Consider the following 21252-nt stretch of genomic DNA (forward strand, 5'->3'; position numbering starts at 1 on the left):
GAGAAGCACTCAGGGCTGTCACCATCTCAGGAGAGGGGAAGAAAACTGGAAGCTCACATCTATTTCTGAGTCCTCTTGAGACACAAAAGCCAGCCAAGTTACCCCAAAATGTCCCATGCTTTACCCTCAAGCAGAACAGCAGCAAACAGGCTCTTTGGGAGAGACTTCCCCTTCGAGGCAGGAGGGATGCAGCCACTGACAGAGAGCGAGCAGACAGGAAAGCAAGAGACTCCTATACCTTGAGGATGAGAAAATACGTTCAGAAAAGCATTAGAACAAAATGAGGGGAACCTCATTAAAGAACAGGAGCCCTCTGTACACACAGGGCTCCAAAGCACCACCGCAAGATGACTGCCCAGAGCACTATGACATTATTATTATTTTGGGGGACAGACGCAGCCCTGGTGCAGTGATCTCAGAGGCTCTCTGTGGATCTGGACTGCTTCCCCAGCACTGGCTGGGACATGGGCACGAGCAGGAGCTCCAGCCAGGGACGCACTGTGAGGACCAGGAGTCACCAACATTGGTGGCAGCTCCAGCCCATTGCCTCAAATGCAGAGACAACCAGATAAACTGTGAAGCTGGAGAGACACCGATAGATTTATATGTGTATTTAAAGGTACACGCATGTAGCTCCCAAACCAAAAGTCATCTTCAAGCTTCTGACTATGGGCTCCCAGTGCTCTTTGTAGCATTGCCCCCCCGGGCTCCCAGAAATGGCTTGCTGTACAAGTCAGGACAATATTTTCATTCACTGGGCAGAGAGGAAAGGAGGATGCTGTCCTAGCCTGAGGGAGGTAATAATTCTGCTCCTCTGCCTCTTACTTTACCTAAATAATTTATTCAGCAAGGTCTTGCCACTTTAAAGCCCTGTTAGCCAAACATATGTAAGCCCTGGGACAGACCTGCCCCTTCACAGGCAAGAGCATGAAGCACCACTACGCTAACAAACATTTCCTAAAGACAGAAAAATAATCCCCTGTTGTTTTCAGAACTGAGTTTACGAAGAGATCTCTCTAACACTTTCCAAAAACTCAACTGACACCGAAATCAAGTTGTGCTTTTTTTCCAAGCTGCTCCCCCACTGAAAAGCCTGCTAACAGATTCTGGCCAACAGCTCTGCAGATTAATCTACCTCTGACCCTGCACCAGGAAAATAAAGCCTCACACAAACCAGCAGCACAAGATGCTGCACTCGGCAGATACCAGAACTGCACATGCTGCAAAATACAGCCTAGCCAAATGTAAAGGTAAGGGGCTTTGCACATTATAGTATCCTTTTTGTTGTGCTTTTATCCTACAAGATACTCTAGAAATTAACTCCTAGCCTAGAATGCTTTTAACTCCATTTCAGTTTAAGATTGCAGCTCAGATTATCTTAAAGCAAAAGTACTATACAAAAACGAGCATTCCCATTCACCTTTGCAAAAGGGTGCGAAGTCAATTTAAGGCAAATAAAAGCAGAGTTCACTCTAGCTTTAATTTCCAACTCTCTGAATTTATTAATGGCCATAGAACTCCTCAATTTCTTGCTGAGCCAGTAGCATAAAGAGAGGAAGAAGCAGCAGCGCTTATCCTGGCATATAAAGCACTCGAGCAAGGTCTACGCTACATCGACCTTGCCATCTGGACATGTGGCAAGCCCAGTGCAGAGGCATTTCCAGCATTATCCTCTATAATCACGTAAAATTGTATTCTGATGAGAGAGGCCAAAAATCCCACGCTCCAAAGACCCAGCTGATAACAGCAATCAATCAATCCCCTTTATGGATGCCAGGTCACACAGTGATGTCCACATTACTGCTTCACAAATATTAACAAATCATCACACTTTCTGCATAAAGACATTGATTTTCATTCTCCCAGTCCTACCGAGTGAGAGAAAAACAACAGTTAAGAAGCTGATCCTATGTCCCCAATAAAAAAAAATGAAAGGACCGTATTGGGGGCTGCTACATGTGCAGGATTAGGCCTGAATGATCTGCAAAAGGCTTTGCAATGAATTGGTTACTGAGCTAAGAATAGAAGCTGGGAATCCTGGTTCTGTACTCGCTACACAAGCGCTGCCTGCTCAGGCTCTGTAACCACTGCCTTCTCCTATACTGGCCACTCAGGCACACAACTGGACTTTGAAGTAGCAAGAGGACACACTGCCCTTGCAAGGCTTCACTCAGGAATCTTCCATCAGCTACACTGCAAGAGCCCTGTGCTGGAAACCATCAAACAGCTGTAGCTCCAGCTCCTACTTCAGTATTACACACCAGTGTTATTATCGCCATCATTATGTCAGGAATTCTGCAGGAATTTGCTTTCTGCAGACTAAAGAGAAAGAGGAACGCAAAAGATAAAGGGAAGAGATGATTTTGTGTATATGAGAGACAGAGCAAGGGAAAGAGGGAAAGAGAGAGAAGATGAAAGGCTTTGTAATTATAGTTTAACCTCCTGCAAAACCTAGGCTGGAAAAACTTAGTAACTCCTCTATCAAGCCTGTAACTTCTAAGTCTTGTGTATGGCATTCATCCTGCCTCCTATTCTACCATCTGGATTGCAACAGCTTCCAGCCTGTGTTCAGGCCTCTTGCACATACAATCTCTGTCCCAAGAAGCTCGCTTAGCTGCATCAGACAAACCCCACCGCTGCAGCAGCAGAGGCTTTAGCCAGCTGAGCACAAGTGGCGTTTCTTCGAAACAGCACGTTTGGGAAGAACCAAATACCTCCAAGGCCTGAGATGTAAAAGATTAAGGACTCAAAAGGAGATCCCCCAACAACAAAAACATATACAACCCTCTCCCACACACTTAGACCTAACAAGACTTCACAGGCCTTGAGGGAGAAAGCACAACAGTTATGATATGTTGAAACGAGTAATGTCACTCATCCCTCGTCTTGTGCAACAGACTGATGGCTTGTCAGTGCAGAACTTGCAGTGGATTTCAAAAGGCGGCAAGCTGCAGACAAAATGTCAGCAAAGGGACCACAATCTTTTTTCTGAAAATAAAATAATTTTTGTGAATAAACACAATCCCTGAATCCCCAAGCACTCCAGACTCTTATTAAGACACAAGCACAACCCAAGAGAACAAATCCTGAATGAACCCACGGAGAAGAACAGTCTGTGCATATTTTCTAAGCAGAAGAATCTGTTTTCATGAAGGATGGCATTACTTAAGGACCAACAATCCAGATCAAAAATCCCCAGGTTAAGTATGGAAGAAAATAACCAGGGGACATTGTGGGGTTTTGAGAAAGCCAGCAACAAATCCATCAGCCAACCAGAACATCAGATCATTCCACTGAAGCCAGTCTCCCACAGTGACACTTCCCAATTGTGGGCACAGCCATGACACTCACCAGTTTGGTGACATGTAACTATATGACACTTGGTACCCTACATGGCATCAAAAAGGAAACACGCTCCCAGCCTGTCAGCTGCAGAATGGAAAGGCTGCTCCACGGATGCAAACATTTCAGGAGGAGGATCCATGTGGCCATACAAATGCATGGGTAAAAATACTAAAAACAGCTTTACAGAACTTGTTGCTTCAAATCTGTCAGCGTGCAAGCATGTACCAAAGTCTCTAGTTTAGCAGCAATGTTGCACGTAGTAAAGGTACACAGGCCAAGGTGAAGCAGTTTTGATAGATCTTCTGGGAAGCTACAGTGCAGGCCACTCTCTCTGCCAGAGTTATCTTCACGGAATCAGCTCGCATGACGCAAAGTAATAATTTTGTGCTCAGATGAATAAACGGAAGTGGTGTGGGGGGGAATCTTTTAGATTAAATTGCAGACAAGCTTTCTCCACAACAGAAATCTAACAGCACACCAAGGCTGCAAAGCCAGTCACTACTGACCTGTCCAAAGAAATGCTGAAGAGTAATTTACTATTGGATTTCTGTAAAATAAGGCTCAGTTTCACCTGAGGCTGCAATAAGCAAAGCTACAACTTCTGTGGAGTTTTAGTTGGTGCATATGGCTCCATTCTAGAGCTGTGTGAACAGTGGGCAGCATCTCCTCCTTAAAGAGCTGAACCTAAGTGTGCTGGAAAAAGAAAATAACACTCGAATCTATCAACAGATAGGGACAAAGCCAGTCCCTTCCAATTACATTAATGTCAATACGGCCACTGCTTTCGATCAAATAAAGATGTCTCCTGTTGTTTGCTCATTGTCAACCAAAACCCATTCAATGTTGAGCCACGCTCCCCTTAACTTCTTCCTCCAGTGAGAGTATTGCCCTGATTGAAGTGAGCCTGTATCATTGTGAGCTGTAATGCAACCATAAAAGGTACCTGAAAAGAGGTCAAAATGAGGCTCTGAAATTACAAAGACAAAGACCTGGCAAAGATAAAACAATTGGATGTTTTTACTGCAATTATTTAGCAAACTTCAGTCTTTACTGCTCCAAACAAAGGTGGTGTAAAAAGGTCAGCAGTACTGTGACCTGTACTCAATGGACAAATCCCTTCACTTAAGCTTACACAACAGATGTATAGAGAAGACATTCCTCTCAATTTCAAAACCAAATCTTAACATAAAAAAACAAACAAACAAACAAAAATTACATTCAAGTTCTCCTAGACCCTTGATTAAGTCTAACACTTTCTTCCCTGCACTCTTCCTCCCCCAGTATGGCAGCCAATTACTGCCTAGCAGTTGAGAGATGTTCTGAGGCATCATGGGCTATTCTCATTTTCCCAGAAACCTCAAGCGTCATTGTCCAATTTACATGAACAGGAGTTTGCAGAAACATTCCCTCTCACACAAATTTTTCAGCTTGGGCCCTAATTCAACTGACTTCAACGAAGAGAAAATTGTTCACTTTGCCAGGCACAGAACTGGGTTATTGGGGCATCCCAAGCAGACTTGTAACAAAATCATTGGCTTGAATATTGACACTTCCATTCTTGTATCTGTAGGCATGGTAAAGAAGGAAATACCTCTTGCAAGAAAAAGCTCTGGTCAAGCATAACTACTAAGTCAGCCATATTTCCATACAAACAGTAAAGTAAATCCTCATGCACCGGCTATGCAGTATTAAGTACACATTGACATTATTTCATATCAGGTTTGGCTTTCCAATTCAATTCTATTCAATTCTATTTTTTCACCTGGCAATGCTTTTCAACTTAGTACAAAGCAAAATACAGTTAACTGGAACAACCTTGGAGTTTGGGCTGAATGCCATTTGTTGGCCTTACAGCAACTGGAGGCAATAAACCAGGGCTGATTTGCAGCAGGAAACTACCAGAACTGTTTTCAAAGGAAGATAGCAAACTCCTGGAGAAGTGGTAAGCATTCCCATGGAAAAGAAAAAGCCACACCTGTAAGCTTCAGGTATTTTCTTATTATCAAACCCGATTGTGGGGACAAGACCTACTTACTCAGCAGTGTTCTCACTTCTTGCAGCCAGAAACAGGTGATGCATTTGAAGCATATGCAAAGCTAAGTCTCCGTAGAGACCACCATTTCGCAACGACCTGATCTTTTCTGTTTATTAGCAGAGGCTGGAACTAAATTTTTCAATACTACACACAAAGACCTATATAATTTGAGCCAGAAGAACACTGCCATAATTGACAAGAATAGGTGCGGCCAAATGTTTTCTCATGTGGTTCAGAGATATCAGTCAGGCAGCATCTTCTCAAAACATAACAAAAGATGACATTTCATCAGACAACATAGATGTGCCAGGCAATAAATCAGAAGTCTCCTTCCTATTTTAATGCTAGTCGTCACTGATCAAGAGATACAATTGTCTTTCTCAAGATAGAAAGACGCAGGAGAGGCGAAACTAAAGCAAACACCTCAAACAACTGAAAAAACACAGAAATGCTCAGGGTTTCATTTAAATCCTGGTGGACTCGTTCTGGTCTAATAAAAATAGCCCACCCCTCTGCTTGCACAATTCCTGAATCAGTAGATACTATCCTGCAGCTGCCTGCACTATTCAGAACAGCAAGGCGGCTTGTTTCAGTCGGGCACATCCATCTGTTTCTCCCTCCCCTTTTAATAGATGCATCGTTCCAGCCCCAAGTATGGAACAGGTTGGAGATCTCCCCATCTGTGCACTTGCATATCTGTGCACTACTGACCGCGAAAAGGTGTCCCCACAGCTTTGGTATTTTGCACTATTCTTAGGACCTTTCATCTAAATGTTAGCAAACAAAGCTCTTACTGCTGTGTGGATTGGTCTTGAGGTAGGAAGTTTTAGCTTTCTATCCACAGCCACAGAATTAGGCACCTACAAAATAAGATCCCAATGCCCAGTGCCCAGGCTCTCCAGCTAGTAAGAAATAATTAAGCAGTGGCAGCAGTAAAAGTCAGAGTCAGAAGAATTTAAAATGTTACTTAAGAACAGATTCAGATATATCATCTAGTAAAATCTATTTGTGTATCAGTGGCCTCTTTTCCTTCAGAAGAAATGCTCCAAGGCTCCTTCAGTGCTAGCAGCTCGGAGCTCACAAATAACCCTTTGACAAGAAGCCAGAACACATACAGCAAGGACATACAGCCTACTGGGATCAGGACTCAAACCAGTTTGCTTCTCCTCCTTGTTCTTCCACAGCTCCCCATGCCTACACCATGCTTACCCATGCCTGTGGGTAAATCACTCAACCTTCCCGTGCCTAAATTCCACATTTGTAAAAGAGGGATAATCACTCTTCACTACTACAGAGGGCCATTGTCAGGCTACATTTACTAATGATTGACAGGAGCCTAGGTACTACAGACAAGCACCACAAAAAATATTCGCCCCTCTGCCCCACATGCTTTATGGAAAACAAGTGTTCCTTCAAAAGCAGGCTTCAGATTCAGTTTGCTAGTAGTTACCAGAAAGAACAGCAATTTAACAGAGACTCTACAAATGTAAAAAACAAACAAACAAACAAAAACACAACAATGCAATTTGACAATGCCCTTTCAGCCTGACGTTTAAAAAAACCTACATGAACAATTACATACGATAATGACAAAACAAGGGAACAAAAAAGGTGGGCAATACTGTTCCTTGTAGCTTAAAAAAAAATAAAAATTATAGTGCACTCAGTTTGCTAGTTTAATAGGTGATGTGACAGGTCCTTAGTTCATCTTGAGACAATTTGAGAACAGAATGATTAGCAGTGTATGATGACAGTGATCACTAGCTGGTTCCTGGAGAGCTGATAAGTTATTAAGCTAAACAATGCATCACTATTATGAGCAAGTCAGTGCACTAACTGTAATTTCCTTGAAAGCTGAGCGGTGCATGATTATACTTGTCCACTCAGACTCCCTGCTGGCAGCTCCGTATTCTGCTATTGTTCTGAGCTCTAGAGTCTTCCCAGTGCCTAGGATACAGCCGCCTGAAAATGCATTCTTCATATTCAGCCTCCGTTGTGGCAGCTGTCATCTGAAGGATACTGGGAAGAGAGACATTCTCTGTCCTGAAGCACAGCTATTAGAGCCCCTAAAAACATGTGGTTTGGTTTGTCAGCACAGGCTACATCTCATTTCCAGATGAGGTGATTTCCATTTCAAGAGTACTCTGACTTTGGAATGACAGATGTACACCTACATATATATTATACACATACCTACATATATACGTGCATTTATGTTTATTGAAAAACCACACATATATACAAGTACATTTTCGGTTGTTATTAAGACTCTCAGGAAGACTGCTGTCATTACTGGAAGCTCAAATGGACATCTTTCAACTCATATTTCTCTCTCAAGGTATGAGGAAAACCAACAGAGCACACCTCCACTAACGAACCTAGAAAACTACGAACAGAAAAGGCAAAAGAAAAAGAAGGCAGCAGCTGGATGACAAGGATTTCAAGTGGCTAGTACAAACCTAGATTGGAAACATGGTCTTCACCTGTCCTGACAAAAAGAGGCAGTTCTAGTGGTGGAGACCATGCAGGATCTGAAAAAAAACAACCACAGTCAGGTCTTACTGCACACCTGCTTTGTGAGATGGATGAGCCATTTCCTCTCGTATGTGCCTCAGTCTCTTCCTCTGCAAAGAAACTCGGCAGCATCTCCCCAGCTCGCAGAGGGGCAGCCAGTACGTGCTGGAAGGGGAGACCCCCGGAGCGCACGGGGGATCGCTGCAGGGATCACTGCCGCACAGCGCTGCAGAGCAGGGGCCTGATGCTGCACTGCTAGAGAAACAAAGTAAAGTGAGTCCCTGAGTCCCTACCCCATGTGGCCCTGTGGAGAAAGAGGAACAGAGACACCCCCATTTTGACTCCCTAAACTAATTCTCAGAAACGTACCTTCGCTCTGGTCTGCACGACCAGTCGCACTAAGCCTCCCCTCCCTTTGGTGCGTTTTTACCATGCTCTTGTCCTGACTGTCGTCAGCTAGTCTGCCCAGAAGGCAAAGTTTTTAAAACTCCTAAGTGTCTTCTCTTCCAATATTTCAGAGTATAAGGCCCACTGGCTTCCAATGAGCCTTGGGGAGCCAAGTGCTTAAGTTGACTTTTTTTTTTTTTTAAATGGGACTCAGGTGATTCTGAAAATATTATCATGTATCTCACATTAGATTTGATATAAAGTGAACATCAAGCAAGACAAAGACATGACACTGAGAAGATCTGACAAGTGCTTAAAAGGTAGGTCCTAATTAATTTTAAACTTTGCTTTATATAAGACTCATTTAAGGAGCACCATGAAATTCTTTCATTGTCCTTTTCTCTGTGCTGATCCTGCAAGGAATATATAATCAGTAATATGTTTAAACAAGTCAAGGAAAAAGCACCACTCTATTTTGAATCCATGAACTGTTCTACATCCCATCACTGTTTTTTCAAACCCAATTAAAAGGGAAAAACAGTTACCGTTGGAATTAAAAAACACAAAATGAGCAAATGTAATATTCAAAACATGATACTAGTAATACATATAGGATAAGTCTGCCCTATAGTTTTGAAAAAAGGTTAACATCATTGTTATTTGGACACGTCATACCTTTACAAATAAATTATTTCTATCCCTACAACAAGATCTAATCATCTGACCATTCTCCTGGGCAGCAAAGAAAAGTAAGGAAGTCAATCACTTCTACTCCAACACCAAAATTAACCATCCCATAGCTGCACTACTGCAACTGTCTGTGAGCCTGTTCCATACACAGAACCAAAATGATGTCGTTTCAAAGGTGTGGGGTTGTTTTGCCTTTTTTTCTCTGGATTTTTGGATCATACTCAGCAAGTTAACAGCAACTTCCACAACACTGGAGGTGGAAACTGTTGACTGGGGGCCAGGAATTTCATCAACTGCTTTGCTATGATCCTCCAATTACACCTTCAGTTATCCAGCCAACAGAGACTGCACCAAAAGACAGAGAGCCATTAACTGTCCTAAGTACTGTGGCCATCTACAAATGTGTAAGAAAAATGCATGGTTACGTTCCAGTCAGTAGGAACTCGAGATAAACAGCAATAACATGCCATGGACGACTATCAAACATGGATTAACGGCCAAGGACGTATCAGTTTAAAGCCTCAGTGATACACTACAAATACAGAAGAAAATGAATTTAAAGTATATGCTCATGTACATCTCGAAAGGACACGAATCTTACATGAAGCATTTTACACACAGGTGCACATACTATTTATCATTTTGGACTTTTTCCTGTTGTTTGTTTTTTTTTTTCCCCACCAATAACTAGGTCGCTATCACCTTTACAATGAGATATCCATTCAAAATACACTGCTTCACAAGATCATTAAAAGCTAATAGATAAGCCTATTGTTTTGGGACTATTTCATATTTAAATCATTGCCTAAGATTACAGTTCGACCACCATCCGAATGAACAAAGCCATTCCAACGGGTACAGGACACACAAAGTCCTTTTACACGTGTCATTCCAGGCTGATTTCACACTCCTGTGCAAACGAAAAGTATTTGTGGCCTGACACAGCGTAAGAGCTACCAGGGATGGCTTGGTGCCTTGGTGCAAACTCTTCCCTTAGAGACTTTTATCCTTCCTCAGACACAAGGCTTTCCCTACGCACAAACACAGGGTGCTTGTCCTGGGGCCAAGCCTCAGCAGCCCCCAGACTCCAGCACTGCCATGGGCAATGGGACAAGGCGTAAAGCCAAGAAAACGACTGTATGTGCAGGAATTAGGAGAACTGCTCAGAAACACAGGGCCCTGGAGCAACTTGATACCAACGTGAAGACTACAGAGAAAACTCTTTCATGCACTGTGGTTTCATCACATGACCGCTGGTACAGTAGATTTCAGAAACTGTACAATAACCAAAGCACAACTTTTACTGTAGGGCATCCACCACACAATACTGTGCATTAAGGACAAACCAAGTAACATTTGGACTTAATGCCATTCTAATACTTTCCCTTACGTCAAGGACATAAATAAAACTCCTAAGTAGAAGGCTTGGATAGAAGTAGCTTCATCAGTCTTGTACATCTATCCAACACCCTTACAAATTCTAATTCAGCTGTCTGCTCTGGTACAGAAGCGAGTACATGCCCTTTCCCAAGGCAAGTTTTGCTCTTACCCAGCTATGGAATTTTTTGGCTTCTAGTTTGTTTAAGTTAGAGCAGCCTCGAGGCTGCTAGTTTTTCACAGTTTACAGCCAATAAGCAGTTTCACACGAAATGCTCACAAAGAAACACAAAGGACCAATAAATCACTGCAGTAGACAGTTTCTCCTCCATACCGACAGTTCTCTCCAAAAACTGAGAGGTCGTACAATCTCACTTTTCAGTTCAAAAACACTTTGTCCTGTTTAAATGAGACTTTAAGTCACACATTATAGTGCTGTGCGGAAAGTAACGCCAAATGGAGCAAAGCCTCACAATGTCAACAAGGTAAACAACATGTTAACACAGAAGAGAGCAAAGCTCCACGCACGGTTTTAAGTACAAGATCCAACTGGACAAAATCCTGAGCAACCTGATCTAGGTGACCCTACCTTGAGCTGGGGGGTTTGGCCAGATGATCTTCAGAGATCTTTCCTGACCTCAACCATTCTGTGAAAATTTGCTGTTTTCTAAGTTTGTGACAACAGCATGGTACCAGGCTTTGACTGAAAACAACACAAAAAGGTTAAGGCTCTACCATGGCATTAGCTGTCAAAGTCCTGCACGAGGTTTCCATGTAGTCATGAGACATCCATGCTCATTCACCAGGACGACCCTGTGCTTTGTCATCTTCTATTCTTCTTCCTCTCCCCCTCATCGCTCCCCTCCAGAAAACCATAAAGCCTGCTTTGGTCAAGCCAAATTCTTGCTAACCTCTTCTGTGCTTAGCCAAAATTATACTGGTCTAGCAAAGAGGTTCCTGGCAGCCACCAAAATACTGTTACACCTGTATGCCAGAAATATTGAATAGAAAGCAACCATTTAAAAAAAATCTGTGTCAAAAATGATGCTCTGTTCTTCAGGAATCCAGTCGTGTACATTCGTAGCTACCATCACCTTGCCTGTAATGCAGCTAACTCAAATCCATTTCATTTTCCATAATAACATATTCATTCCATTTGCACAGAAATTGCTATGGACTGTTTACACTGATGTTTTGCCTGAAAAAAGACCTCTTAACAAAAACAACCTGTCTCAGTTGGTGTCCCCTTAGTCGGTAGAAGGGAAGTATTGCAAAACACACAGTCCCACCACTGACCGCAGAAAACCATTCACTAACTAGTCTAAAACCCGTGGTAAGCTCAGGAGAGAACGAGCACAGGCGTCTGGTTTCACACCTTGCGAGCTCCGCAGATGCAAACAAGCCACGCACATTCAAACTCTGCTCGGCTTATGAAAATGCCAAATGGCTAATAACATGCAACTCAAAACACATCATCTCAACATACCATAAGCTGTCCTAAATTTATCCCCACAGTGGTGAGACACAGGTGAATTCTGACATTTCCCTTTTGCAAACAAGTAGTTTGAACGTGAAAACAATTAAAAGCACAATTTTATTTTAACATTAGCTATTCTGGTTTAAAGATATCTGAAATCATTTGTGGAGCGATGGAATCTTAAGCGTAAATAAGATCATTTAAACATCACTTATCAAAAGAAGTATGTTTGCTGCTGAAACTCCAAAGCAAATTAAACAAGTCAAATCAGTTTTGTTTGTTTAGTACAGGTCCCATTACGCTGCGTAGTTATAAACACAAAATAGGCTGAGATTTTTTTCTCCTAAATACTCAGCACGTGTAATATTGCTTATTACTTTAAAAACAGCAAATGAAAACGTTTAGTTTTCCATGTTATAATCAAACTCCAATTTCCACCCAAAAGCAGCTTGAAAAAGACGGCAACTCAAAGATTAATCATGTAAGAAGTCATCTACCATTTTCAAAAAAGCATAAAAATAACTAGAATCTATGTAAATGTATACAGTTGCTTAGATGCTTAGAGTAGATCCTTCTCTCATTATTAAGAACCACCATTTTTTATTTTTGCCAAGACTACGTTTATTCTCAAGTGAGTGCCTTAGAGGTTATCAAAGAGAACAGTCAATCTTTCTTCAGGAAAAGAAATAAAAACTACAAATGTTAAACAAGATTAACATGGGCCATTTCAATCAAGGTCTCTGACTTCTCAACTTCAGCCAACTCACCTGGTAAAACAGGGCATGAGTGGCATAATAAAGGGTTAAATACTGATCTTTTAATCACAGAACTAGGGTAAATATTCAGGTATCACTAAAACCAGAGCATATCATTACCCAGATTCTCAGACACATAACATTTCTAAAAAGCCTGAACCTAGAAAGACAGGGAGATTCACACCTACGTTAACTGTTCTATCCATGTCAAAACTTGTAAATTTTCCACTCCCAGGTTTAGAAATTCCCCCAGTATCAATTTTTTTTTTTAATTCACCTATTTGAATACTTTACATAAGACTCGAAGGTTGCATTTTACTCTAAACTGAAGTGGTGTAGCTTGCAACACCTTATGACATCTCTAGTATTCTCTGTAACGAGGACACAAATTTTGCAGGCAAAGAAAAGGACCTTTTCCTTTACACTTACACCTTGATCAAACACACACTCAAACTTACAAAAGGGTTGAGTTTCTACTTTATAAACAATTTGTATTGGAAGAATTTGACTCAAAGACAGCCTGTCATCAATAACAGCCTACATCTCCCCACAATTACCACCCAATAAGCAGCACGAGTATCTTAAAAACATCTATTCCATCACATTAACAAAACTTAATTGGACCGCAAACGTCTGAAAAAAAAAAATCTCACTTTGCCTACTGAGACATCCCCACAAAAGTGTGTATCAGAAGTCCCCCAAAGATGAACAAATTGTTTGCTGCCACCAGGCAAACTCACCACTTTTCCATGTGCCAACTTCGTGCTAAATAGAGACTCTGGTATCTCAACATCACTGCCGTGAGCCGTCTAAAGCAGATTGAGTTCAGGAGCAAGACTTTTTATTTTAATCTCTAGAAAAGCACATTTAACAGACCAAAGTAAGGAAGTCAGTTCTGGCTGGTGAGGAAGTTTAAGCATTCACTGCTTTTCTTTGGATGTGAAGGTAAAACTTTATCAACCAGTACAAAATGTTTGTTGTATATCAGACCACGAAAATGAGATCGGATTCTCTGTTTCTATGGTCAGCACAGTAAAACTTTGTGCAGTACGTCTGAAACCAACAAGGGGCTGCACAGTCACAAAACAGGCTTAATCAATCTTTATTTCTCTTCTGCCATATTAAAACATTTTTGTCTGTTGTTTTCTCTCTTAACAAATATATCTTATAGTTAGCTACACAAAACCAAGCTGAGCTCGGGGGGAGGAGAGATCTTTTTACTTCGAAATTATAACTGCAACTTACAGGCTTTGCTCTGTTGACTCTGAACTGCTGCAATGAATGGAGTTATTTCCTCACATTCCTGTTGTATAATTCTTGCTTTACCAGCCTTCAGCTATCAGCAGATCAGAGCTGGAGTTTACTGTGGAGTTGGCAGTAAACAAAAGAACAAATCTGCACTGTTTCCTCTCAAAAAAGAAATTGTAGCCCTTGTCCAAATATATTAAAACATTGAAAAATGCAGGATGATGAAGGAGTTGTGTATTAGATAAATGAGGTAGTGTGCTCAACAGATTAAAAAAAAAAAAAGAGAAGAATTAAGTGGAAAGATTTACATATTTATGGAGCACAAACAAGGCATTGTCAAATAGTTCCAGCCATCAAACGGAGCCTAATTTAAGTTATAACTCAGTGGAAGGAGTAGCCTGTGGATTCAAACTATTGTGTTAATGAACAACTCAGCTGCTACTCCTTGATGACAAATGAACAATAGTCATACTTTTCCTTAACAGACCTGCAATACATCTGCTCTACTGCCGAAGCATAAGAGCACCCAGCTTGCAGGGGGAGCCAACCAGGAACTAATAAAAGCCACATTTTTCATTTAAATATTGACTTTCATCTGAAAGTAATAAACAAATATTCAGCTGAAGGGATTTTTAATGAGTTACATGGCAAAAGATAAATATTTTTCCTCTTTTTTATTTCTCAGCTCAACATCAGTGGGCAGCAGTGTTGTTTCTTTACATCACTGGTGTTGTACGTTACCCCCAGGTGATGCATTACGTCTACGCAACAGCTCTGCCGACGGATGGAAATAGTTTAGCATGGGAAATAAGGAAAAACAACTGGCCCACTACAAACTACAGCCAGGTATATATTTATTTAAAAGGCAAATGTCCAAGTTCAGACAAGAGGAAGACAAAAAAAACCCACCCAACAGCCCTGTTAAAACATCCAGTACCACAGTGCTCCCCAACGTTGCACTGTGGGTTTGATCCAGTACTTCTGTTCCACCTTTTGAATCTCATTTAGTTTCAAAGCACTCCTGACAGCTTCTAACTTGGCATCAGCCCTACCCTGATGGGACCACGTGGTAGGTTGAGGACCGCACGACAGGACTGCCAGGCAAAGACAGACGTAAGATAAGGCAGTGCCCCACTGGTCAGCCCGTGTGCCAGACAGAAAAGAAAGGGAAATAATAACAACGTTTGTAGATAAACAATAAGAGACCACCAGGAAGGAAACCTGCTCTTTCCAAGGTTCAATGTATTAAAACACTGCAGAACATTCTCACAGGCCAGCAGCAGCTGAAACAGCCAGGAGCCCTAAACACAAATTGATGACATTCACAATTGAAGAGTTTATGTCCTTCGTTAGCCCAAACAAGTAACTTCTATTTTCTTTCCTTCTTATTTATCTGATTCTCACCAGCTCCTACTGATCTTGAATATCCATCACCGAGTTCAGGACCATACACACACATGGGAATGCAAACAAGAAGGCAAAGTGCTTTGGGGAAGGGCAGGCAGGTGGCTTTAGCCATGAGGCTTCCCATCGCTCCAGCCTCCTGTGGTGTCTGGACATCAGCACTCGGTCCTTCTGGAACAGATGGTCACCAAGTCAGACTAAAAAAAGAAGTCCCCAAACCTCAGATATCTCACACACATACACTCCTACGAAGAAAAAAAAAAAGATGACATTTGGAAGTCTTTGCCACACCAAAATAAAACACAAGCAAACTGTTTTAGGTGAGTAAACGCTGTCTTATACCTGCAAAAGTCTTCATTCAGTGGTCCTCCTAGGACATACAGGATGGCAGAAACCAAACGTGGGGGAAGGTTTTAACAACAGGAGTAACTTGCCTTTGCCAGATGATTACCCAATGCTGCAGACCAATCTGTATTACATAAAAGGGCATAAATGACATTTGTTTGTCTGAGTTCATACCAAAGGAAACAGACTACTGGTCTCTTGAATGTCCTCAAATGATGCATAGTTCAAGCACTTGTTTGTACTATTGTGCTCTGAAATCCAAAATAGATATTTCATTACATTATCTCAAATTTCAGGACACCTAGACAGTAAACAAGTGATCAGGGAATGAGAAACTCTTATATTAATAGCAACAACACACTGTTCATAAGTAGAGGTGTCAATTATTACTAAGCAAAAGGGATAGATTACCAAAATACCATCACAAACTCATCAAAGATAACAAATCTAGTTTTGTTATTTGTTCAAAGACCAACAAAAATCCACCTTATTCTGAAGAGTTTATCATTGTTTACTTCTTGCTACAGTTTTATTACAATAAATATTTTTAAGCTCCTCTCCACTCTAAGAATACCTCCCACCTCCCAGCATCCCATGGTAGAGGCAGCATGACGAGCAACGTCAAACATGGGGCAGAGCCCAGCCTGGCTCTCCCACCCTGTTGAGCTTCTCTGGGAAGCATCTCATCTGCATGGCCAGCCTTCTGTATTTAGTGCCAAATCTGCAAGCTTGTAAAGCACCTGTAATTCTGCTTCGAGTCATCAACAAACACAAACTGCACCTCTAGAAGAAGACCTGAGCATGTTGGAAAAGAAACCAGACTGACAGTTGCTTTTGAAATGGCTGCCTTAAACACTTCTGCGACCAAGGTCTCATCCTTTACACACACAGAACTTGTTCCTTCTCTTCAGCACACTGAAATAATGATCATCTCAAACTAAATATCAGAAAGCATCTAAAACTAAGTATCAGAAAGCTCTCAGATTTTAAAATTTGTGATGCTAGACACATGATCTACAATTATTTTAACAACCCAGCCCTGTGAACAAACTAACCTCTCAACTTCACCCTGGCTATAACTTAATATCATTAGAATTTAAGTAATACCTTTCTCCCTCAACTACTTTATTTCACTGTTTACCACCAAATCTTTATATTAGGTGCCAGAACGGGGACAAGAAAGGCTACCTGTTAATTCACTGACTCCAGATGTTCAAGGGCCTGCCAAATCATTACCCAAAAATCAGGCTAATTACATTACACAGACACAGTACTTGGAAGAACCTTGACTCCACTTTATTCTCCAGGACTTAAACTCTCCATATATTTTTCTATACACTCAAAAGACAAGGTCAGGGTCACCTTCCTCCTCCCTATTGCATGCACTGGTGGCTCAGTGCAAGCATTATTCAAGACTGTCCTTCCTCTCCATTCAAATTCCTATGCAGTAAAAGGAAGTTCAGTTAAAAATATTTTGCATTTATTAAAAACAAACAAACAAAAAACCCAGGAGTGTAGCAGCACAGTAGTACATCTATCAAATCCTCAAGTAGGTTACTTGTGGCACATCACCCAATAGCACGAGATGGTCTAACTCTGACCAAGGAAGTGGAAAGGAGACACGTAATTTTGGTGGGAGGGATGCTGTTCTTTTTGCAGCACACAGGGAGCTGAAGGTGGGAGTTTACAGAAGAGCACAGTTCTCTGCCCCAGAGAACTAACATTTACAGAGGCAGGTACAAAAAAAAAAGGATGCAATGTTAAAATCAGGCACTTGTTATATTTACATGCATAAACTTGTAGCAAGCCTTCTGCATAGGTGAAGACCCTTGGCACCAAGGAATTCTCAAGCCAAACACAGAGGCAACACAATCAGTGGAACGCCAGGATGACGATGACAGCGATAGCAAAAATATTAGACACGTGCAAGTCTTTAGCATGCAACAAAAAATTCCACAGACCTAATCCACTACTAGCGTGCCTGGCAGAGCTCACTTGAAATCTATAGGTCTGCACTTCACTTACACAAGCAAAGCATCAACAGCACATCGCTCAGTGTAACTGCTTAGGAGTTTCGCTATTAGTTATTCCTGGACTACCTGTCTTAACACAATTTTGCATGAAATACCTCTTGTCTAACTTAAAGTTATGATTAATAGTGTTTTTCCTTCAGCTCAGTTCAGCCCACCGTTTTATTCACTACTGGTCTCACCTCTTCACCTCGTTAACTGCTTTCTTGCTTCTGGCCATCGGAATAGTTCCAAAATTGCTGTTCTTTGTTCAAAAAAATACTGCTATTGTAACAGAAGCTAAATTAAAAGACTCATGTCATGAACAAGGGCAGACTGAGAGTGGCAAAAGGCCAAATAAAGAGGGAGATTTGTTACTTTTCCTTCCCAAGAGGATTAAGAAAAAAGTACAAGATTTAAAAAATTGTTCCAGCCCTTTTCCCTGGTGTATGAGAATATGAAAGAGACTCCCATCTCCCTCCAGATCACTTCTCAGAAGAGCCTGTGTAAAAATTGTAGAGTTTCTTGCATGACTAACATAAGGATACTGATGATGTCATTGCCACCTCTCTGGATCACATCTGTCTCACAAATCATTATTTCTTACTGGCAGCCTTGCACAACAGGTAAGGTCTGTTTAAGGTCTCACTGGGAAAAATGTAAGTGGTATAAGTAACTGGCATCTTTGCCAGCTCATCGGAAAAGCTTAGCAGGGATGTAGGCCACCTTCCCCTTTCATCCCCCAAGTGGTCCTTTTCAGATGGGGTGTTTGGGAAGGGAGATTTGTCTTGCACCCATATAAAAAGTTGTTGTCTCCTGAGCACGTTCACTTCTTAGAGGAGGAAAACGAAATGGTGGAATCATAAATTTACGGAGTTACATCTCTCAGAGACCCTCCCCTTCCTCATACACATGGTGCCCACCAAAGCAGAAGGTCTGTGGGGCAGGAACCTTGTTTTCCTCAGGGCATGTGAAAAACACACAGGAGAAAGCAATGTTTCAGTACTACCAGTTGTCTTAAGAATGACAAAAACAAGTTTCCCCTTCTCTCCCCTGCATCTCTTATGTCTGCAAAAACAAAACAAACAAAAGGGAAATAAACAGAAGTTTCCCATGCCAACAAACCTCTCCACAGTTTTTGTTCCTGACTAGTGAGATTCCATGAAAGCTAGGGAAAGATTATTGATGCTCGCTGTGCATGGAAACGGCCAAACACCACAGTGACCAGAGGCAACACCAAACTGTCAAGCACCGAATGCAGAACAAGGTATCACACCCCAAAGGGCTTATCTTACTGTCCTAACCCTTTCACAGCTCTCTAACGTTGAAGATGTGAAAGGCAGTGTGAAACAAAAAGACAACAGGACCATCCCTGAACTTAGAAAAATAAAAATAAAAAAAAAAAATCCACCAAAACCCAGTCTATGCATTAGGAGTGACAGATTTAAAGATTTCACTGTTGACGTTAACAGTGACATTTTAAGCATGGGAGGGGGAGCAAGAACCCCTTCAAAAAAATCAGCAACCACTTTCAATTATAATGAAACACCACATTAAAAATAGAAATTTAAGACTGAAGAGCCTTTAATGCTCTGTCGAGTATTCAGGGACAGCAGTAAACAAGGTGCTGATACACTGTACGCTGCAAACAACGTTAGAGGTGAGCCAAATGGGATGAGCCCCAAATCAGAGTGAAATTGCAATGCATGAAGTTTAACTATAAGATAAGGGACTGTAATCAAATTACACCACAAACAGGTCCATTCATCCGTAAGCATTATGATAGAGAGAGGATTGAATTACAGCTTGGAATAAAGCAATTTAAGAAATAAAAAGCAAATTTATTATCTATTTATTATTTTGTTAAAGCCAAAGAAAATTTCCCACCTTCATACAAGAATGCTATCGGAGATCAATCTGGAGAGAAAACTGAAATACTAATTATCAGGCTGGAAAAACAAGAAGAGTTTGAGTTGTGTTATTTACATTCCCATTGCTCTTTCTGAATAGAGTAACAAAGTCAACAAGCTAAGTGAAGACACAAGAATATGCATTTGCAATTCAAGTTGGCTCGCTGCGAAAGGCCTAGGCAGCTTATATACCTCCAATAAACCGGCCAGAGTATTTTTTTTTCCTCTCCCTAAAAAAAAATAAATTCTTACACTGCCTTCCACTACGTTTTCCTTTTTTTTTTTTTTTTCCCCGAAAGCTATCACAACCCATGTTACTCAATACCACAATTTTTAAAGAGAACCAAGTGCAAGGCACGCATTGCCTCCTCTTCCCCTTTGGCAGCACTGAAAAAGCACCTTTTTAAAACAAACACGCGTGGGGACGATTCGCTCGGTAAGTGCTGTAAGGAACAACAACCAGGGCTTAAAAAAAAAAAAAAAAAAAAGAGCGAGAGGAAAAAAAAAAACCACTCCTCCTCCTCCTCGTCTCGTCGCCGTTGTTGCCTTTGTTGTCCGGCGGTCGCCCCGTGGCTGCGGCCGGCCCGGCCGGGCCCCCCCGGCCCCCACCTGTTCTCGCTCACCGGCGCAGCGCGGAGCGCGGTCCCGGGCGAGCGGCCCGCGGCGGGAGCCGCACCGGGGGCTGCCCTGCGGGGGGGGACCCCGAACTCCAGCGCTGACCCCCGCCACCACCCCCAGGCTCGAGATGGGGGGGGGGCTGGGAGGAGGTGTCACCCCCCTCCCCCCCAGCACCCTGAGTTCTTGCAAGGAGGGTGTCCCCTCCACTCCAGCACCCTGCCCCTTCGCAGGAAGGAGGGTGCCCCCCACTCCAGCACCCTGCCCCCTTGCAAGGAGGGGTGCCCTCCATCCCAGGTCCCTGCTTTTTTTCAAGAGGAGGGCGCCCCCCGCCCCGTTAACCCACCCCCTTGCAAAAAGGAGGGTGCCCAGCCCCCTTGCAAGGAGGGCACCCCTCACCCTTGCCCCCTCGCAGGGACGGAGGGTGCCCCCCACTCCAGCACCCTGCCCCTCTGCAGGAAGGAGGGTGCCCTCCCCGCAACCGGCCCCCCTGAAGCAGGGGGATACCCCCCAGCCCCGTGCCCCCGTGCAAGGAGGGCGCCCTCCCCCCACCCTGTCCCCTGGCACGGGGGGCGCCCGGCCCCCGCGCTGCCCCATCCCCAGCACCTACCTCGTCTTGGAGGACAGGAAAGCAAGTTTGATTAATCCATAGGTAAACAACTGGATACTCTCCTTGGCTATGCTGGCCACTCTGAGCCTGTGCTCTAGGATGTGCAGTTCCATCTTTTCCTCTTTCTCATTTGTAGTTCATCTATCCCTGGGGTTTATTTTGTGGTTTTGAAAGGGGAGGGGGAGGGAGGCTGTTATTGTCGGTGCTTTTTTTTTTTTTTTTTTCCTTCCTTCTCCCTCTGGCTCCTTCTCCTCCTTCCCGGCTCCGGGGGCGGGGGAGGGAAGGGGGATGAAGGAGCAGAGGGTGCAAAAGTTGGAGCGGCGGGGGAGGCCGGCGGAGCGGAGCGGAGCGGAGCCGGGCAGGAGGCAGCGGAGCGCCGAGCAGCTGGTGCTCGCTGGAACAAACAACTTGCCACTCAGCCCCGGCCCAGCGCGCATGCGCAGCGCCCCGCCGCATGCCGGGGCTTGGAGTCCGCGCCGACGGGACGGGGCCCGGGCAGCCCCCCACTGCCCCCCGATAGCACCGCCTCTG

General features: G+C 42.9%; 1 protein-coding gene across 1 annotated transcript in view; it reads right to left on the minus strand.

The window, feature by feature from the left end:
* The window catches only part of CASTOR2 (cytosolic arginine sensor for mTORC1 subunit 2), a 121736-nt gene extending 100829 nt beyond the window's left edge, over nucleotides 1-20907 (minus strand). The window contains exon 1 of the mRNA XM_086624701.1: nucleotides 20722-20907. Within this exon, the coding sequence (XP_086480827.1) occupies nucleotides 20722-20834 (113 nt within the window). The 5' untranslated portion in view covers nucleotides 20835-20907. The remainder of the gene's footprint in view (nucleotides 1-20721) is intronic.
* Between the last annotated feature and the right edge of the window lie 345 nt (nucleotides 20908-21252).

The sequence above is a fragment of the Tauraco erythrolophus genome, chromosome 21 (genome assembly GCF_009769465.1).
Source record: "Tauraco erythrolophus isolate bTauEry1 chromosome 21, bTauEry1.pri, whole genome shotgun sequence".
Classification (NCBI taxonomy): Eukaryota; Metazoa; Chordata; class Aves; order Musophagiformes; family Musophagidae; genus Tauraco; species Tauraco erythrolophus.